Genomic DNA, 22,020 nt, shown 5'->3' with positions numbered 1-22,020 from the left:
AGATGCTCTTTACAATAGTTGGAAAATAACAACAAACTAACACTTCTAACACTTTCCTGATATGAAATAAGGGATTCACTTAGACATGTATAGATGTCATGCTTAGATTTAGTAATGGTAGTGATCTTTATTGTTAAAGTTAAGTTCATTCAAATTGGAAATAGAGTATTATGTGTATGCTGTATACTTTCTCCAGTAAAGAGCTGTACAAAACACATGGATCTTCCTCCTCTAAAATACCTGTTTTGCGGTCTATTAGTGGATATCTAATGCATTGAAGTATACGTGAGGTATACATGAAGTATATATAATAATGAAGTATCTATATACATTATGGCATGCATGATAAAGCCACAGGCTGTATACGTGTTTTAGTGCTGCAATGCACTAAGAATTGAACGAACCATTCTAAGTAGGTCGAATATCAGTGAGAAGATCACCACGACAGGATTAAACATCAAATAAACACATGGAAAACAGGTGATTATCATTCTTTTATATTACCTCTCTGAATAGCGAAAACCAGTGTGAAATAGGATCCCTAGGTGGTGATACATGTACAAATAGAAAAGCAAATACCCTAGATTGCGGAAAACGTCTATCCATATCACGCTATAAAAAAAAAAATCCTCTTTGAGGTCTTTTTTAAGTTATGGAGACGAATGCCCCCCCCCCCCCCCATGCAATACCTGCGATCTCAAAGATTTGCTCTTTTTCACTTTTCCCCTCTTTATACCTCTGATATTTAAACCTCGGGAATTTTAGCACGTGGCATTTTTGCTGTTTTTTATTTTATTTTTTTTACCTTTTGTCCTTTTTTCTTGTATCTTTTACCTCTGCCACGTTTTTATGCCTTTGGTAATTTAATCTGAGTTATTTTTCTTGATTATTTTCTAGTATAGCAGTTTCAAACATTATAAAAATAAAATAAACGAAAAAATTAATGGAAGATGGCTAACCAAAACGTCATACTACTACATTGTACACCTTCCTGGTATTTTTGGCACCGTCGATGATTATGGCTGATGAAGGAACCCGCCAGTGGGGATGTTAATAAACCACCTATAATTTCTCTCCAAGGCAATAGTCAGTCGAAGTCTGAGAAGCTGTCGGATATGCCATGAGGTGCATATACAGTATGGCAGTTTTTTTGTTTGTTTGTGTGTGTGTGTGTGTGTGTGTGTGTGTGTGTGTGTGTGTGTTTTTGGCATGTTGTATATTTGTAGAAGCGATACATTACGTAATAATAAGATAATCATAATCCAGCCTGTCAGCCCAATGGCTTGTATAGGATTCATTCTACACTCATCCTTTCATCATGTTTATTTTATTTCCTGAAGTACTATGAGTGTATCATACAGATAATTTTCTGTGTTTAAGTCATTATCATCCACACTGCAGGAGTCATTATGCACTCTTACACTTCTGAAGAAGGGTGCATGTCATGAGACCGACACCCACGACTCGGCGACTAGTCGTACAGCCCACGAGTCATACAGCCCATGAGTTCGACACTAAGCAAATAAGACCCACGCGACTGGCACATTAAGCACCGTGTTGTAATGTCGAACTCATGGGCCTTATTTGCCTAATGTCGAACTCATGGGCTGTACTTCGAGACTCTTTGGCTGTATGACACATGGACCTTTTTTTTCAATGTCAAACTCGTGGGCTGTATGACTCGTGGATGTCGGTCTCATGGGATGACCCCTCTGAAGAATGCGCGGAGAAAGAAACGAAAATAAATGTCAATCACAAATACAATTATGGTCCTAATGTGTTTGTGCTCAAGAAAGAGAAATATAGAAAGATATAGAAGGAGAGGAGAGAAAGAGAGTATGAAGGAGGGAGAGAAAGCCTTTATGTGGAATCCAGGAAGGTTGAAGCAAGTGGCGACGATGGGGAAAAGATTATCATTATTATTTCAAGAGAGAATCAAAATCTAATGATGACGGAGAGATATTGTGTAAGCAGAGAAAGATGACCGACTTATCTCATAAAACGTTATTATGGCTAGCTTGTCTTCTCAAGCATCCCAGTGAAAACGCACTTCGATCACAAATTTTTGTAAGCTCACCTTGAATGTTTTTATCCCTTATGGTTTGTAAGGTTTGTAATATTCGGTGATATATTTAGTAAAGTAAGAATTAAGGAAAAGGTCCCACGCATGCCTCCCACAGTGATACATACGCTCCCATGGTTATACTTGAGATCACGCAACAGAAGCGTGGTTTCCGCCAAGGCAAATTATACCATAATAGCCTATTTCTCAGAAAGACCTTATTAGACTACTCCTAAACATGCACGTTTGATTCAATACTATAGCAACAAGTCTTTGTCGGACTAATTATTGAATACTAGTAGCCATCATTAACTCTCCTCATATACAAAGCCCATTGTCTTCTTGTACAATGCGTATATGGATTGTTAATGCGCGCAGGCAATTATGAAGATAGATGCTATCATAAATCATAGCATTATCATTCGCAAGGAAAATATCCAATGCATGGTACAATATTAAAATTGACGATTGGTAAAATGTAGATGGCAATCAGAAGAAAATATCATGAGGAAGTGACGTCATGGAAACATACCTTATGAATTGCTGACTTGCACTTTATGGACCGGCAGAAAGAAGAAGAAAAAGTGGCTGACTTGGGGCGGGTTTTTTTTTTTTCACTTCACTTCAGTGCTACTCCACCCAACAATGCTATTGCATGTAATACATAATACAAAGTATATACATTTGACAAAATATTTTGGTCAACAATTTGTAAAACGTATAATACAAGTCATAAAGTATGATGCAAAATATAAGGAATTCGTGAGGAGAAAAACAATATGCTTCGCAATGGTGGCAAAAAAGAAAGTACTACACTGTTATAGTAAACAGCGATGCAATAGAAAAGAGTGATTTACTGAAAAATCTCTACTGGTACAAGACTTATTGTCAATAATTTCGGTCTCCACTTGCCATTTTATGTTCAATCAGTAAGTTCCCTGTATACTGCCGTAGAGAAATGAAGGAGGTTTATATAACGAGAAATAATTATGAAATGGGCATACGTATCTTTGCGGGTCTATTCCAATTTCCATGTGATAGACATGCATGTGATGATAAAAATGTCGGAGGTAAGATTACCAAAGTTAAAAATGTCAGAGGTAAATATTGTCAGAAATAAAATGATAACTGTTGCAGAGGTAAACATGTTAGACATTAATGTCTTGATTACGATTTCATATCTGCATTTTTACGACAAGAGAGAAGGGAATAATACAGCCTCCCTGTATAGTCACATAATATACAGCTCTAATGAATAATAGAGCACATGGTGCAGCATCGCCTTAAAGGAGACCTCCGGATGATTTTCAGATTTTTACATTTGAACAACTATAAATTAGTTATACTGAGGACAGAGTTTCAGAATTTGTGATAATTGGGATGAAGAATAAGAATATTTTCAAAATTTAAAACAAATTACAATGAACAAGGATGATGACATGGCAGAGTCACCATAATAATGCATGAGTTCTGGCTCAAGGAAGCAGAACAAAAGAAGGAGGCATGCATAGATTATATACAGGTGAACTCGCAAGCAAGCGGTATTGTAATGGAACTACACTGCTACATTTCTGAAATATGTGAACCTCCTATGTCATCATCCTTGTTCAGTGTAAGTTGTTTAAGGTTTTTCAAAGTATTGTTTCTCTGCTCAAGAACCACAATAAATTTCACAAATCTATACATGGAGTTGTCGATGTATGTACTACATGATGTGAAATTATGAAAATCGTCTGGAATGTCCCTTTAAACGTTTTTGAATTGTTGTAGTCCTCTGAGAAGGAATCACGTTCTCTAATACCGATACATTTCATCTTTCCTGTCTCCGAACTCGTAGTAAACCTGGGGGGTCGTAAGTATACAAGTACTTGCACTGTTAAAAAAAAAAAAAAAAAAAAAAAAGAATGGAACCAACTTCTACACGTTCAGTACACACTCTTTTAAGAAAATATTGAAAACTTATCTTTTTCCTCACTTGTAATAATTTTATATATATCATCTATTTTTATACACTATCTTGTAAGCACTGTAATGTAATTGGACTTTGTAATAGCGTTAATAAATGTCCGGTGATTGATAATGATGATACAGAAATTAATCTTGTATGCAAAGATGTAAAGATGAAGGTTGAAAGAGTTTTTGCTATAGGGTGCCTAAGGTCTGATTATGTGAACATAATATACTGTTTAATGTCCTGAATAATTTCAATTGACAATGGCAACCACCAATAATGTAGAGGTCCCTAAGTCATGTGATTTTTCTTTTGGTTTAGCTTTCTTTCTTTTTCTTTTTTAAAGACCCTTAGGACATTTGATTCCAAGATAATTATTCCAAGATAGCATCGTGCTGAAACCAGCACTGTGTGTACAACGGGACTTATGTGAAAAACAAGCAATATTATAGTCCCACAAAATAAAAACAAATTCAATGGGAAGTAATCGCTGTAAGGTAAAAAAAAAAAAAAAATAGGGCCTTTATAGAAGCGATTCTGAAGCCCATTGATTTCAAGAATGCTGGGGCAGCGGGAAGCACTTTAGCAAAGGTGGAAAGGGCAGGGGTCAAGGGTCAATGTTACTTGTCATGGGTTTTACAGTAATAATAATAATGATAATAATTAGAGAGACTCTTATAAAGCTCTCATTCTACCTAAAGAGATACTCATCCTTACAAAAATTGTATTGTGATCTTGTTAGTCATTAAGAACGAGCCCCAGCCATCCCCTCTCTCCCCTCCCCTCCCCCTCCAAATCCGGTTCCGGGCCTGTGGTGGCCCCTGGATTAATTGCCATGTGGCTGGCACTTGCGCATCGCGGGCCGGGAAATTGTTCATCACCGGCGGCTGGCCGGCCCGCCCCCCCCCCCCCCCCCCCCCCCACCCTCAACGCCCGGGCCCCAATCGTAGCACACTACACTGCACATAAACAAACCGTATCTACATGCTAGAAATATTTCTAGTGCTGATGCGATTTTAGTATGAACGGTCTGAAAATGTTGCTGAAGAGCAGCGTTTTCTTATCATCGTCCTGGTCATTCACCTGAATTATATCAGCATGGAACCTGAAGATGCAGCAGCTAGTGCGTCTTGTGAAGGGGATTCTACCGGAAATGGAGGAACAGATACATCGGTAAAAATATAACGACTGTGAAAAGTGTGATAACTGGACAAGTATGAATTGTTCGGTCCCATCTGTAGGTTTTTATGCTGGTTTGCATAAGCGGTTGTGGAAAACTTAGCTCCGGCTAGTCTGTTTTAGCATTTATTATAGCCATGTATAAATTTGAATTTACAAGAGCAAAGGGAGCTTAGGGCCCTGATTAATTAACCAGTTAATGAGCTTTATCAGTGAATTGAATAGTAGTATTTTCAAGCCCAATGGCAATACATGTAGTGTCAATATATCTACCAGTACCATACCATGCATAGTTAGGACTCCGGAGGCATGTCCAAAGTTTTATGCATTGTCAAATGCCCATACAATGTAGGTGGGTAGATCTAGGTTCATATTCTTCGTGTACACTATCTGACTATGTTGGAAGCAGATGCTCAAACACAAACATGTGTATTGACTATTGTAAACTGTGAACCTGGTGCATATATGTAATACATTCACAAGTATGCACGGTACTTCAAATCACATTGGGGAGCCATGTTATTGTAAAAAAAGAGATGACTTTCCCTAACGGAAAAATGAGAAAAAGGGGACATTATATCGTCCATGCATTTCCTCCTCCCTATCTCCCCCATCCAGCATTCACATTAAGGATGACCACTAGGTCCAGACAAGTGCCTTTTTAACGTAGTTACCATGTGAATTTCAAAGCAAAGTACCATGCATGTATACGTGTCTGTAAACCAGAGTGTGTAAATTCTGCACTGGCTACACTGAGCTGCTATTTCAAGTACTGTATGAGCTGAAATTTTCGTGTACAGATATTTTTGCGAATTGCTACTTGGAGGACATTTTCATGTGTTGTAATGTTTTTGCAGTTGCGAGGGTCTAACTGAACTTACTTATTTGCACGTTGTTATTTTTGCATGTTGTTATTTTTGCGGATCAAAGGCGATCTGCGAAATTCACGAAAATGAAACCACCGCAAAAATTTCAGCTCATACAGTAGTGCAATATATTTATTTATGTATTCCTGTGGACCGTGGTTTGCAGGTGATCAAATCAAAGGCTGTGGTTCGTTTTCCGCCGGGTACACCACGACTGTCCCCATACTCCAGACTGAAACTCAACACAGACCTGCGTCAGCCTCCCCCCAACTGGCTGAAGAATGGCCCCACCATTCAGGTGCCCAATACCTGGATCAGGGGTGAGCCGGCAGAAATATCAAGGTAATGAGTAAAAAGGTTCAGTAGCCGTCTTTTGTCAGGATTATTGGGGGGGGGGGCAGCACAGAAAGGGAGTAGAACCAATCTCAAGAAAAATCAGTTTAAAGTGGCTTTCAGTAAGACTTATTTGAAACCCTGAAGAAAATATGCCATCTATGATCATAGGATTACATTAACAACATACTGTATAAAAGCTGTTATTTTTCCGTCTTACAGATGTTTTTGCGAATGAGGAAGTCAAGAGCATTTTCGTGAGACATTGTTTTCGTGAAGAGACACCGAGGCTGTTGTAAGCGCACTATTAGGTATTACTCTAGTGCATGATGACATTTTTGTGTGTTTTTAAATTGGCGACATTTTCTTGAGTTAAGTTTAAAAATTTGCAGTCCAGCTGTGAGTCACAAAATTCATGAAAAATGTAACTTTCTCAAAAATAACAGCTTATACAGTAGAGTGGACCTATCAAAACATCTTTGAGAAGAGAGAGGAAAGTTTAGTGAATACACGGTACTTCATTTTTCAACGCTAAAATCCTTGCGTGCTGAAATTAGATCCTGTAGTGGAATTGTGATGTTTGAAATGTAAACTGGCATGCCCTTGACAAGCATGCTAGCCCATGTGAAATTAACCGAAAACTTTGTCAAAGAAGTAATTTGGAATCACAGCCTCCCATCAAAGACATCACGCGTGCCAAAGTCCGGTCCAAATCACGACCTGTGAAGCCCTTTAATCCCTGGGAAGAGAAACTCTGGTGCAATACTCGCCTTACCTGCTCAGTCCCGTCAACCTCTGGAGCTTTAGTTTCGTCTGGTTTCTTGTGGTTTTACCAGTTTAGTTTGTAGTGAGCTTGCCCTCTCGCTGCTCCAAGACCTACTACTTTTGCAATTGTTTCTCTTAGCACTGCTTTAAAGTCCAAGTCCACATCATGATCAAGTAGATGTTTACTATAGAATGAGAATGGCCAGAGACGATAGAAGTTTCATCAGAATCATTCATAAAGAAAGAAAGTTGGGGAACTCTTATTCCAATGTTTTCAATGAATAGTGATATAGATCAGTTGTAACTGTACAGGATTAGAAGAGTCGACATTGTCATTTCATATATAGGAGTCATAAGAATTAATTGTTATTTTGCACAGGTATCTCTGTTGTTTTTTTCTGAAACATTTGCTTTCCATATTGAATATTTTAAAATGTAATATTAAAGAGAATGATGGAAATGGGGAACCTACTGGAGCAAGGCTTGTATCTCTAGGCCCCATGGAATGAAGTGACTGAAATGAAAAATGATCAAGGACAATAAAATATATGTATATATATATATATATATATATATATGAAGAGTTTGTTCGCAAAAACCGATAAGTCCATATTTGCCAAATGGAGATATTTGCGATTAAATGTCAAGAAAAATAAAGAGAATAATAAGAAAATTGTTGCTTCTTTTGACCATAACTTCAAAAATGTACCTTTATATGTAGTGACCAATATATCATTTAAAAGGTATTATTTTGTACTATATGACAGAGACCGTACTTCAAAATCTTCAAAAATGGACTTATCGGTTTTTGCGAACAAGCTCTTCATATATATATATGTAGCACAACGCAGGTTGTTTGAACAAGAGGTTTAAACAGTAATTGGCAGTATGGCAGCCATCTTGTGAAAATGACCCATTTTGCTTCTTGCTTGCTAATGCGTACAGAAAGTATCTTATCAGCAGCCAAAGTCAAAGATTCCTGGTACAAACACTATCAAAGTAGAAATAGTACAAGTTGATAAATTACAATGGCTTAGTGCTGTCATCAAGTACCGGTAAATAAAATGTAACTGTTGTGACTTTGATTAATTCAATGAGTGTATATTAATGTACGTATGTCTATAAAAGGAAAATGCACAAATTACTTCTTGTTTTGCATTTTTGTTACCAAGAACCTAGGTAGATTATATCCGATTTGTGACCCTAGGTAGATTGTATTCTATTTGTGACCCTGTATCACAAAGATACCAAAAAGGTGCCAGACAAGGATTAGTTAAGGACATGTTCTGAAAGAACAGACTCTAATCTTTGAAGTGATATAAATTCAATACAAATGGACTTTCCAAACCCATCTAAATAATGGAAGGAAAGTACATACTCAGAACTCCCAAAAGTATGTACTGAGAGAAGAGGTTTTTAAAGTTCCTAGAGTCTAGTCAAGTGCACAATTTCACCCAGCTTTGCTCTCTGCAATGAATGGAGCAAAAAAAAAAAAAAAAAAAAAAGAAAAGAAGGGGGATCCATATAAAACTCCATGGCAACTGCTACGAAGGGATCATTAAACTAAACTGAAAGTTTTGAATCTGTAAATCTTAGAAAGCCTATGTCAGACCAAAACAAAGTGCTCTGGAAAATACTCCAGTAAAAAAAAAAAAAAAAAAAAAAAACAAACAAAATCTCATTCTTTTTATGATCCCAAACTTTAGAAATATCTTACAGAAGAATTGCTCATTCAAGAAAAAAACAAACAAACAAACAAACAAACAAAATAAATTGACTAGATTTTCCCCTTTAACCTGTTTTGAGCCATCATGGAAAAATTAGATTTTGTGAATTTTCATTGATTTTGTGATGCACAGTCACATTTACTTTCTCTATTAAAGGGATGGTACATCAATTGATTGAGACAAGAATTCAGCTTTTAACTTTCTGTAAGATACTTTTAGAAACTCCCTTACAAAATGTGCAATATAAAGAGGAATACAAAATTTATTTGATGAAAATCGGTTTTGAAATAGTTTAGGAGATAAACAAAGTGCGACAAAGCAATCCTGATAAAAGTTGGTCCCACCTTTTGTCAGAATCACTTTGTTTTGGATATCTCAGCCATTTCAAAACCAATTTTCATTGAAATAAACTTTGAATTTCTCTTAGAATCATATGCTTTTCATATTTCATTTGAAAGGTTTCTTTTATACCAGTACAGTTCGACCTCGATTATCCCGGCCTCCTTTTATCCAGAAATCTCTATTATCCGGACGTGTTTATGCAGTAAAGGACATTTTTTTTTTCATCCAAAAATTGAGAAAAAACAGTGACTTTAACATCTTTTCATGGATCTATTTCACTAATTTCATAAGATGTGCATGACAGGTTTCTCAATTCTAATGAGGTAAAACATGTATATGATTTTCACATACCTGTATACTTTATTTTGTGAAGAAGGGACTACAATTTTGCGCAGGCTAGCATAGATTACACCACCGTTGCAGGGTACGCTACCTGCCTAGCTGCCAGTGCACTGGAATGGCAGCTTGGACGGCAGCTATATACATTAAAGGGAAGGTAAACCCAAAGAGCAATGTGGATTGAGTGAAAGCAGCAACATTAGTAGAACACATCAGTGAAAGTTTGAGAAAAATCGGACAATCGATGCAAAAGTTATGAATTTTTAAAGTTTTGGTGTTGGAACCGCTGGATGAGGAGACTACTAGAGGATATGACGTATGAGTGGACAACAATACAAAGAAAATATAAAGGATATTCAACAAAAATTCACTTTTCTAGAATTATGAAAGAGCAGTGGACCAACCGCTTTCAGAAAGCAGGGGGAATGATTGCTATCCTTAACATATGTCAATATAAAGTTGATGGAATTTGTAATTTTCATGAAAAATGGATTTTTGTAGTATTTTCTTTATATTTTCTTGATATTGTAGTCCACTCATACGTCATAACCTCTAGTAGTCTCCTCATCCAGCGGTTCCAACACCAAAACTTTAAAAATTCATAACTTTTGCATTGATTGTCCGATTTTCTTCAAACTTTCACTGATGTGTTCTACTAATGTTGCTGCTTTCACTCAATCCACATTGTTCTTGGGGTTTATCTTCCCTTTAACATTGTGTCTCCCACATCCGGCCAATTCGCTTATCCGGATGAGCGCCGGTCCCGCCATAGCCGGATAATCGAGGTCGAACTGTACTAAACAAAATTCATCATAGAAAAATGTTTGAAACGTGGAGCCTTATCTCAACCAAAACTATACCACCCCTGTAACCTATTTCTTCGCTCTCATAACCCAATTTAACTGCAGTATCCAAAAATATAATGAAATTTTGCTTTATATCATCAATTACCATGGAATTGCATTTAAGTTTTTATTGATAACTTAATGCCTACTACCAAGGAATGAGAAATCTCGTGCTATGCTGTTTTGCTTTGCACGTTCAGAGGCGAGCCCAAGTTGTGCACCCCACCCACACTAGATTGTGTGTATGGATAGGAGTCACTATGAGGTCGGTTTGTTCGTTGCAAAAACATGTGGATCAAACTACCCCCTCATTTTTCGAGCAATTTACCTAAACTTGGCGTACGGTGTGTGACCGCTATCAAAGGTGGATATACAATGTATGCAAAACACACCTCTATCGAGCGATGCATTACCGTGGTATTGGTGAATTTTCATAGATATCATACAAAATGTGGTGGATCGAACTACCCTTAATTCATAAGCATTTCACTTAAAATTTGGCACATTTGATCAATAAAATGTGTAGTTGTACAAGACACCTTTTTTGTTATGTGACACTTTTATGTGTTTTTCAATATATCTGTTGCCATGACAACAGCATCTTTATACAAATCATTGACTCCCTGAAATTTTTATCTCTTGACTTTAAATTTGGAACATGTGACCGCGATATGTAGATATGATGCAAACTTCATCTTTGGTCAAACACCATGTTGACAAATGTGTTATTTAAAATCATACAAATTACCAGTGGATTTAGCTAAATCCCTCAGTATTTGAGCTTTTGGCTTGAGATTTGGCACATATGACTAAAAATAGATGTTCAAAAGAACTTTTTCTTTTGTCAATGTTGAACAATACGCTGCCATGATGATAGCATTTTTAGATAAAAAGTATAGACGAGGGTCTGTGACGTCAAAAAAAAATTGTGTACCTGAGGGGCAAATAAACAAATCATGTGTGTATTAAGTGCATGCATAGCTTTAGTGCGCAGTATGCGTACTGCATACCCGCCTGCCTGGCTGACCTGTTAAAATTTCATGCGATGATGGGACATGGCATGTAACCCTTATGCGTTTCCCCATGCATATGGGGGCCCCAATTTGCAGTTTTTCCCATCAGCAAGTTGAGCCATGGCTTTATGATGTTATTGGAACTCCATCTAGATATTATTGTGGATTGAGCTCACTCTCTCAGTTTTTAAGCATTTGACTCAAAATTTGACCGCTATAGTATGCTGACATGCAAACTTCATGTTTTGTGAATGTTGAACACTTTGTTGCCATTCTAAAAGCATTAAAAAAATGAAAATCATGCAAATTACCAGTGGATTAAAGGACAAGTCCACCTTCATATACATAGGATTGAGAGAATGCAGCAATACCAGTAGAACAAATCAGTGAAAGTGTGTGGAAAATTAGACAATCCTTTCAAAAGTTATGAATTCTGAAGTTTCAGTGCCGCCATTGCTGAATGAGAAGACTACAGCTCGTGATGTAATGTTCGTAGGACATGTTAAGAAAATATAAAGAAAATTCATCATATTTTCACTTTTCTGGCATAATGATAGAGCACTTGACTTTCCTCTTTCAGAAGACGGGGGAATAATATTACCTTAACATGCATGTATAGACACAGGTGCAGGCGCGGTGAAGCACCCCAATTATCTCGCAGAAATCCATCGGCAGCCGAGCCTCATTTGCATAAAGTAAACAACATGTACTCGCGTAGTTGAGAAAAAGTAAACAACTTCTCAAGCTAATACTAGTAACAATTTAAGGAAACCTATTTTCGGATTAAAATTGAGTTAGTTTGAATTTGAAAACATGTCCGAATATGCACATATAACATATTAAAGGATTTGACAATGATAAAATGTGAATTTTAGCGAAAACCTGGCGAGCAAAATTACCAAAAATATGCCTCGAAAATCATCCTAAAATTCACGAAGTGTGATTGCGGAACCAAAGCGCCATTCGAACAAAGTACACCGAAATTTATTTATCTGCTTGCATTTTAAATTTCATACCATAATATTCCCGGCCATGGTTGTGTCGGAAAAAAACAGAAGGTGATGTCAAAAATGACGCGAACGCAAAGCGTACAGGTCGGTCCCATGTATATATAATCGCGTCACTGTAGCGTTGCATGTCACAGCACACACAACACATTGCTGCATGCACCGTGCGCGGCAGCAGCTCAGCAGTCACCGCTGTGCGACACTCAGCAAAATTGACTGCGTCACATGGAAACCAACAATGAGCATGAAATCCTGAATCTCACGTACCACGCATGCCCAATATTACGGGAAAAGAAATGACGTCATTTTCAATTGTTTCGCTGACTACAATTTTCTATTCCAAACCCTGTAGAAACAAGTTAATTTCTCAAAAAGTACAGGTGGAACCAATCGAAAACTTTCACCATATAATATATGGATTGAGGCCTGATGAACTTATGTTGCCAATTTCGGACACATTGGAGCCCGGCCATAGTCCAGTCGGAAAAAAACAGAGAGCATGTTGTGCGAGAGGTGATTTTCAAAATGCTTTAATATCTCAAGTTCTAGAGCAGCAAATTTCATAATTTTTTCATCAAAAGGAAGGTTTTTAAAAACTTAGATAGTGTGGGAAGTTTGAGTTTACTAGCGGCACGCATAGCGGCACAAGGAGAAGGTAAAGATTTGACTTTTTCATGCACACAGTTTCGGGCAGCCGTGGATGCCCGTTGGAAATTCAAATAGAACGGGGCGATAATGAGATGCAAATTGGGGTGCTCCATCGCGCCTGGACTTGTCAGTAGTGAATCACGGGAGTGTGTACTTTAAAAAAAAAAAAATAGTGGAATTCTTTAAATATTTTCCTTGAATTGTTCTATGCATGTGACATCATACTCTGTAATAGTCTTCTCATCCAGTTGTGACTGTGTAGAAACTTTAAAAGTTCATAAATTTTGAATGAATTGTCTGATTTTCCTCAAAATTTCCTTGATGTGTTCTCCTAATATTGCTGCTTTTACTCAATCCTTATGTACATTTATATGAAAGTGGACTTGTTATTTAAGCTAACTCCCTTAGTTTTTGAGCATTTGACTTGAGATTTTGCAAATGTGACCAATATAATTTTCAGGTGCTCCACTTGATCACAGAAATCTTACATGGTTTGCCCTCTAGCGATATACATGTATAATTTGTACCGGTAACGGTAAGCTCTTCTGGTGTCAAATACTGTATGCATGAATATTTCGCAAGGTTTTTATTTTTGGGAGTCCAATGCTTTTGCTCTCACGAATTTGAAAACACGCAAAAATGTTAAAACTCTGATCTCGAATATGAATGTGACATGCATGCATACATAGATTTCTCTGTTCAGTGCTGTATTTCACAATTAGGAATTTAACTACTTGTGAAATTGGCTTGAAATCCGGGTTTACAAAACGAAACAAAACAAAACAAAACAAAGCAAAAAAAAAAAACCAAAAAAACCAAAAAAACAAAACAGCCATCCAAGCCCCCAAATTATAAGTGAGTTATTGTGGCATTGTAATCTGAACCGTCAAGACTGTTATTGCACAGTGAAGGGGTCACACAGTGTAGATGCGAGATGATTTTTGAGCAAAAAAACAAAACAAAAACAAAAACTGAATTGTAATATGAACTTGTAGAGACCATCTGAAATGATGACATTGATATCAGCTCCTACTCTTAATTTCCCAATGCAGATGAAACCAGTATGGCTGTCCCATGAAAACATGAAAATTTGCAATCCCCATAACATTTGTATTTTACACACATCATACATGTCTGCTTTTGACTCAAATGTCTCCTATTTCGTTTATGAGATTCTGCTCTGTTTGTGGTAGCTTTCATCGTTTAATAAAAAAGGCAGTTAGAGCATGGTTTAGAATTACACTTCCAAGACGTCATTTCACTGCAGGCTACCGGTGATATGTGATTTCAATACAAATTACTTTTTCTTTTTCTTAAACCTACCTCCTTGCAGATAAGGTACCAATGCACCAGCAACTCCACAGGAAAAGCTAGCCATAAAAGGGTGGGGTTAGGGACATAATGTGCTCTTTTGTTATCATGTGATGTGATCGTGCTTACAAAGAAACAAGCTCGACAATAAGACTGAAGTATAGTATTGTATTTATGCCCAGAGTGATTATTTTTATGCAGATATCCAATTATCACAATTCCACTAAGAATTTGACTTTAAGAAAGTCAGCATGCCAGTGTACTTTATAAGTGTATAATGGGCGGGGGGGGGGGGGGGGGAGACAGTACAAAAGCTGCTGCATTTCTAATTGACCAAATTATGAAGGTTACTTTATTTCATGCCCATAGTATGGTATTACATTGTATAGCATTTGTTGGTACTGTTTGCTTTGTATCTTTAAGTTGATATGGTACACTGCTGGAGTACAGCATGTGCATGGCAAATGTAGTATTTAGAAGGAGCATTTAAAGCAATTGATGCTGAAATACTGTCTTTATGTAGAAGAAAAAAATAAAGATAAAAAGAAAAGAGTGTCTAGCAGAGTATGGCACTCTCTATTGTACATTGTTGCAATTGTCTAAGTTCTCATGTGTATCGTAAGAAATTACTTCTGGAGTAAATAGGACATTTTCCTCCGTCTTAGATATGTGTTTGTCAAAGTATCTTATTTGTTGTTGTGTTTTCTGTTCATTGTGTATTTCTCTATTCATTTCAAGCAGTCTATTACTGTACGAGCTGAATTTTTCGCGTACAGATATTTTCGCGAATTGCTACTTGGAGGACATTTGCGCGTGTTGTTAATTTCGCGGTTGCGACGGTCTAACTGAACATAACTATTTGCGCGTTGTTGTTTTCGCGTGTTGTTATTTTCGCGGTTCAAAGGCGATTCGTGAAATTCGCGAAAATAAAACCAGCGCGAAAATTTCAGCTCGTACAGTATGTTATCTGGATCTACATTGTATAGCATACCACCCAAGAAAGCTGCACTGTAGCTTTAATGCTCATAGCTTATGAGGCCGATAACAGTAAATGATTCTACTGACCGCAAAATTCTATGACATGAACTGATATAAAGTTCTTTCTCTGTCTGGGTTTTCTGAAGTTGTTACCCCGTCCCAGCCATAGCTGGGAACTCTTCTCAGTCATGTATTTTCTTTATCTTTTTTTTTTTGGTTGCTGTTCTTTTACCCGTGCTTTTAGATGTTAAAGATGTTCAAGAACAGGTCTGAAGTTTTCTCTGGGGAAAGTGAAAATTGATAAAATTTTGCAAACAAATCAAGTTGAGTGGACCTCATCACATGGATCACACAGAGTGTCAATTTGTCTTTAAACTTTCTAAACTTTAACAGTCATAACTTTTTGTGTTTCTGATTTTTTTCCCCAAAAAATATTCACAGGTCTACTGTTCTGATTTTTCTGGTTTAATGCAAAGCAACAGAATGTCAGAATGGAATTTTCCTTTCATCTTGCATCAGTCAACTGGATCCTCTGATTTCTTTGTTTGCTGGCACAAGCTTTGCCTTGTAAAGTTACTCACAAGCACTGCAAAACTGTGCAAAGCAGTGATTGCTCTGTACAATTGCAGTGCTACATATTCTTGGACAATTGATGAGGTTTGCAAGCAAGCCTAAGAGCATACACGTGAAAATTAAACCCTGGATTTGATAATTTGCATGACCCCCCCCCCCTCCTCCTCCCATTAATTGGTGGAATTATGGGTGTAATTTATAAACTAATTTCTGTTGAAGAATAAAAGTTTCCAAACAACTTTCAGGGAGATTTGGGCAAATGATAAATGCAAACCTGTTTTGATCATGAGGTAATAGAAACACCTTTCTAAAATGCTGGAAAATAGTTCAATCTCAAAAGTGTGTGAGCCAGAAATGCATTTCTGTGGAGATGATCAACGCAAAGTATGTTTTAAAAGTGTTTATAACTTGGACCTACCCAAGCCAACTACATGATGTCTGCTCCTTGGGTCAAACAGCGTGATGGAGCTGTGCAGTGACAAGGCCTGAAGTCCTCTTGACTCGCAATAGAGATGATAAAAACAACAACTCAAGAAACGCAATCCAAAAGGCCTTTGCAAACACATTTTAACAGTTGGTATCGAAACGTGTTTCAAACATGGCAAAGATGATAAGTGCAGTCTGTGGCACATTGTTGCTGCTGTGTAAAAGCCTCTGATAGTGGAGCCAACTTGCTGGTCAATTTGACAATATGATAAAACTAGAAATGTCGCTACGGCGACTGATGCCTCCGCCATAATGCATGATTCTCCCAATAGGTGTATAGTACAATGTCTTGACAATGTGTGATGACAGTTTCACATAACTGGCAAAATATCGAAATAACAGGTTTGTCAGAAATATCTTGAATGTTCACTTTCCACGAACTGGATTTGCTATAATTGTCTATTAAAGAGTGCAGGTACACATATTTGGGGAATTGAAAATTTTTTTCTTGACTTCTGACCGACCTTATTATAAGTTTATGCATTGAGTATAATTTTCAAGGTATGAAGAAAGAATGTAATTACAGTACAAAATACTTTTTTTTTCATTTAAACCTGACCTTTGACCCTTAACCTTTGACCTTTGACCTTCTGGCTGGAAATTTCCAAGAGAATCTCCATCAAGTAATACATGTACATATATTAAACACTTTTAAAACTAATAATGCAATCATTGCATATACTAGTATACATGTATGAGGGAAATACAGTAGTAACATTTTGAGGAGTTGACCTTGACCTTTGAACCCCTGACTATTGACCCATGACCCTTAAATTCCCTAGATAATCCCTGCCAGTCAGTACATGCATATGTACCATGTTCCATGAAGATACATTGAACCATTTGCGAGAAAAGTGATATTGCAACATTTCCACCTAACCTTTGACCTATTGACCTTTGACCATATGACATGAAACTCTCTCTGGAGAATCCTTACGCAGTAGTACATGTCTACACTAAGTTTCAAGAAAATAACTGCGGGCATTGCATAGATATGGGGGAAATAGCAACATTTTTAGCATTTGACCTTGACCTTTTGACCTTTGACCTCTTGTCAATGTCACTAGAATCTACTCAACTAATTGTCCCATCATACATCATCCTTGGACCAAGTTTGGTGAAAGCTGCTTCATCCAGTTTTGAGTTATCACATAAACAGATAAATTTTAGGATTCGACCTTGATCTTTGACCTTTGACCTCTGTCCAATTTCACTGAAAAACTAATCAAGTAATTGTCCCATCATACATCATCCTCCAACAAAGTTTGGTGAAATTTGCTCCATACAGTCTTGAGTTATCGCGTAAACGGATACAATTTCATGATTTGACCTGGACCTTTGACCTTTGACCTTTAGCCGAACTCACCCAAAATCTTATCAAATTGTTGCCCCATCATACTTCATACTTGGACCAAGTTTGGTAAAATTCCAGTAAATATTACTCAAGTTATCGCGTAAACGAAAGCGGACGGACGTACGGACGTACGGACGTACAGACGTACAGACGTACGGACGTACGTACGGACGGACGGACAACCCGAAAACATAATGCCTCCGGCACCACTTCGTGGCGGAGGCATAAAAAGAAGAGCAAAATAGGCATCTCATAGATAGGAGTATATCTCTACTGTACTGTAAACAAAACCATGGTCAATTGCCTCAGTTTCCAAACATCTATTTGGAGGGATATCGATGCTAACTTTTTTTTTTTCTCTCCTTCTCCGTCATTCTCTGTGGTTCTGTCAACATTGTCCAGGTCCAATATTTACTGAGCGTAGAAATGCACAGTCACCCTTTTCCAGCCCAAACGCTCAAGATAACAGATCTTAAACCTGCGGGGCATTAAAATCGGTGATTGCCCTGTACTCATCTCGTGCTTATATTGAAAGGAGATCACCTTGTATGGCCATGTGGGAGAAGATCACCTGGTACTGTGTGTTACGGCCAATTTTTTTGTCAAAATGAAAATGAATAATGCATATCAGATATGGCACCAAAACAAAGAACCGTGGTTTCTGATACTTGACAGGGGAACAAGTGCAAACTCATTGAATGCATGACAGATCAAGCTTTGATTTGAGAGAGCCCAGTGCTCAGGTGCATGTCTACGGTGTGTTCATTTTAGTACAGGGCAAATTACAATTGTTGAGTATATGGAAACTGACTTTATTGAGCTTGAGCAATATTGGTGAACTGCATACAGAGAATCTGGTAGACTGCATCCTGTACAAATTCTAGGAGTGGGGGGGGGGGGGGGGTACAGATTCTTGTAGGAAATTAGTTCAGATTAAATGACTACTTTCCAGGTCATTCTTTTATTTCATTGTTCTGTTCATGAGTGTGTTCCTCTGTACCTAAGTGCTGTGATCAAAAAGCGAGAAAAATGAACATAAAGATATCAATAATTATGTTTCTCTGACCCCTACCATTTCAAGTGTTGTGTACTTCAATCTATATTATACCTTGTTTAGAGTCCCTCTATCTAGGAGGACCTCAGGAGGACCTCCGGAGGACATGCCAGGCAAAAACAAGCATTTATTTTATCGTAACTCAGCGAGAATGAGAGAAATCCCTGTTTTAAGAGTTCCCTGGTCGTCTAGGGCGAGGTCGGCATACGTTTCCATGGAAATCAGTGGGTGGGCATTTTCTTCCTGAGAGAGATGGCAGTTTCTCATGCATACACACAATGTACTCTGCCACAAACAGCGCAGGTCACAGGAAATTTGTGCCGTGTTCATGCTGAGACTGTTTAGAGTCCCCTCATCTAGTACAAGTTTAGCTCAACTCTCGAAGGTTGTGCTGGACTCACACTCAAGGCTGTCTAGGACCCTGCTTACAGTGCGGGGCTGGGCCGAGCCACGGCCGAGCCCCGCAATTTTGTCTATTTACACTGCCAGGCTTGGCCGCGCTTTTAATTCAAACCTTTCAATATTTTGTTGTAGTGGCGCTCTGCTTGTAAACAAACGCAATTTGGTATAGTCTGGTTTTCAGACCCTTTGCCAACTGGATTCTGTGGCGACGAAGTCGCCGTTCGGGCAAAGGCCTTTGCCGAAGGAAAATTCCTTTGCAGGACAAAATCACCTTAAATTATACTAGTTTTCGACGTTGAGGGGGTTAATATCCTGAATAGCGACATAGTACGGGAAGAGGGTCTGGAAGCCAGACTAAAATTGGCCGCGCATTTGGCCCAGTTTGTGTTTACACTAAGAAAAGGCCGGGCTCGGCCGCGGCCGAGACCACCTCCAGAGCGTGGCCGAATGAGCGGCCAATTTTGGCCCGGCATTTGGCCTTTTGCGCGTTTACACTGAAATGAAGGCGGGCTCGGCCGCGGCCGAGCCCCGCACTGTAAACGGGGTCTACCACCATCTTTACCTCAGACTTATGCCAGACTCACTCCAGACTCGTGCTATGTGCCATGACCATTTCGAGTCCCCATTGTCTGAGATAAACGCGGTATGACTCTCAGAGGTTGTGCCGTATTTCAGGGGAATCTAAATCTAATGAGGTATAATTGTAAACCAAAACCCAAGTATAATTGTGGATTAAATGAATGCAACAATATTAATAGAACACATCAGTGAAAGTTTTTAAGAAAATCAAACAATCCGTTCAAAAGTTATGAATTTTCAAAGTTTGATGCCACCATTGCTGGATAAGAAGACCACTACTCTTCATATGGACAGCAATGTAAAGAAAATACAAGAATTCCACAAAATTTCATTTTTCATGAAAAGTACGCATTCCATCAACTTGTTACTGACATAAAGGTAATATTATTCCCCCTGCTTTCTGAAAAAAAAAAAAGTGAGTCAAGTGCTCTTTCATGAAGCCAGAAAAATGTGTTGAAAATATGTTGAATTTTAAAGTATTTTCTTTATAGAATTGTTGCCCATAGTGACTTCATGAAGTGTAGTAGTCTCCTTACCCAGTGGTAATGATGCAGAAACTATGAAGATTAATAACTTTTGAATTGATTGTTTAATTTTCCTCAAACTTTCACTGATATGTTCTACTAGTATTGCTGCTTTCACTCAATCCACATTTATATTTTGGATGTGGTCTCCTTTAGCAATAATTACTACCCATTCCAACAAAGATAAAACCCTTCAAAGAAACTCAAGGTTGCAGTATGTCTGGATACCTAGCAATTGTAAAACTCTGAAATAATTCTTCTGGCAGTGTATATTCTGTAGGATATGGAGCCTTGCACAAGAAAAAACCCCCAATATTTTCCTGTTTAGGATATGATGTGAAAATATCAACTCGGAACAGGGTGCTACACAACTTTTTTTTTACCACTTGCCTTGTTGCCATTGGACAAGCAGATTTTCAAATTGTTGCAGAACACAAGCGTGAATATGAATTTTACTTGCCCGAAAAGTAAGTCAGAAAAATAAGAAAATAATATAGAATTTATCACTTCTAAATCAAGGGCTTAATGAAACAAAGTCATTTGAATGAACAGCACACATTGATTTGCATGCATTTACATTAAAGATTATTTACAAACTTGGTTTGATCAAGTGTTGGTGTTGCATTGCATTAGAGCTTCTTCATGTAAGAGTTGGAAAATCGCTGAAATGAAATCAAAGTATATTGCATCACTGAACAATTATTTTCTGTGGGCTTTTATAGTGTATATGGTTCACTTCATAGGTTTGTGGGGGGAAAAATGAAAAAAAAAATGGTTTCAAAACTTTTTTCTCGCCCAATTCAGGCAGTTATTTTTTACTCATTGTTCCCGAACACTTGCCCAACTTTGATTTTCACTTGCCTCAGACAATTGGGCAAGTGCTTATGTAGCACCTTCTCTGAAGTTATCACATATTTTTCATTGTGAACTTTACTCCTATTTTTTTCGATAAGTTTGTAACTATTGTGTAGCAGTCATCAGTGTGACATAGATCTAGAGACAACGAACAAAATAAAATCAGAACAAATGCACATGATATAGACTGTGAGTATCTGATAGACAGATGTTTTTAAAACCCATTGACAATATCTGAAATTGTTAGTGGCAGTATTAAAATGCGGGTAATGGATACCCAAGGAAAAACAGATGGTAACTTTCCAGGCTTAATCAAGTTAGAAAGCCCTTGTGTGCCCAACTGATGATATAATCACACTAATCTTGCTATGTCATCAATATTTGTCATGTTATAGACACAGATGTTCTCGGTCATTGACATGAGACAGTCACATGAAAACATACACACAAACACACACACATACACAGAGTAAAGTCTACATGAGTCAAAGTCACATGAGCTGAAAATTGTCTGAGTCCAAGCTGAAAAATGAAATATATGAAAAATAAAAATAAAAATCCTGAATTCTACATATAAAAGATTTTGGTATACCATACTTCCACTAGACAGTGCCTGAACAATACATGTCTTCTGGCGATTGTTTCACAAAGAATTATAGCTTGATCTTTCATTGTAAGATCAACTTAAAATCATGGTATGCTGTATGTGTATTCAATGATGTTTTAACTTCTAAATGAAAATGAAAAATGGAAATTTGGAGACTTTTTTTTGTGCTGGCATTACAAGATAGGATAAGGGACAAAGGATTTTTTCTATAATTTTTTTT

The 22,020-nt window shown here is 37.6% G+C and overlaps 1 protein-coding gene across 1 annotated transcript in view; it reads left to right on the top strand.

Moving 5' to 3' along the window:
• Nucleotides 1–5,031: 5,031 nt before the first annotated feature.
• The window catches only part of LOC140235329 (erythroid differentiation-related factor 1-like), a 71,811-nt gene continuing 54,822 nt past the window's right edge, over nt 5,032–22,020 (top strand). The window contains exons 1-2 of the mRNA XM_072315354.1: nt 5,032–5,186; nt 6,225–6,400. Coding sequence (XP_072171455.1) covers nt 5,112–5,186; nt 6,225–6,400 — 251 coding nt within the window. The 5' untranslated portion in view covers nt 5,032–5,111. The remainder of the gene's footprint in view (nt 5,187–6,224; nt 6,401–22,020) is intronic.

Source organism: Diadema setosum, chromosome 11, assembly GCF_964275005.1.
Source record: "Diadema setosum chromosome 11, eeDiaSeto1, whole genome shotgun sequence".
Taxonomy (NCBI): Eukaryota; Metazoa; Echinodermata; class Echinoidea; order Diadematoida; family Diadematidae; genus Diadema; species Diadema setosum.
Note: the sequence above shows the minus strand (reverse complement) of the source record. Positions and strands in the feature narration are given on the sequence as shown.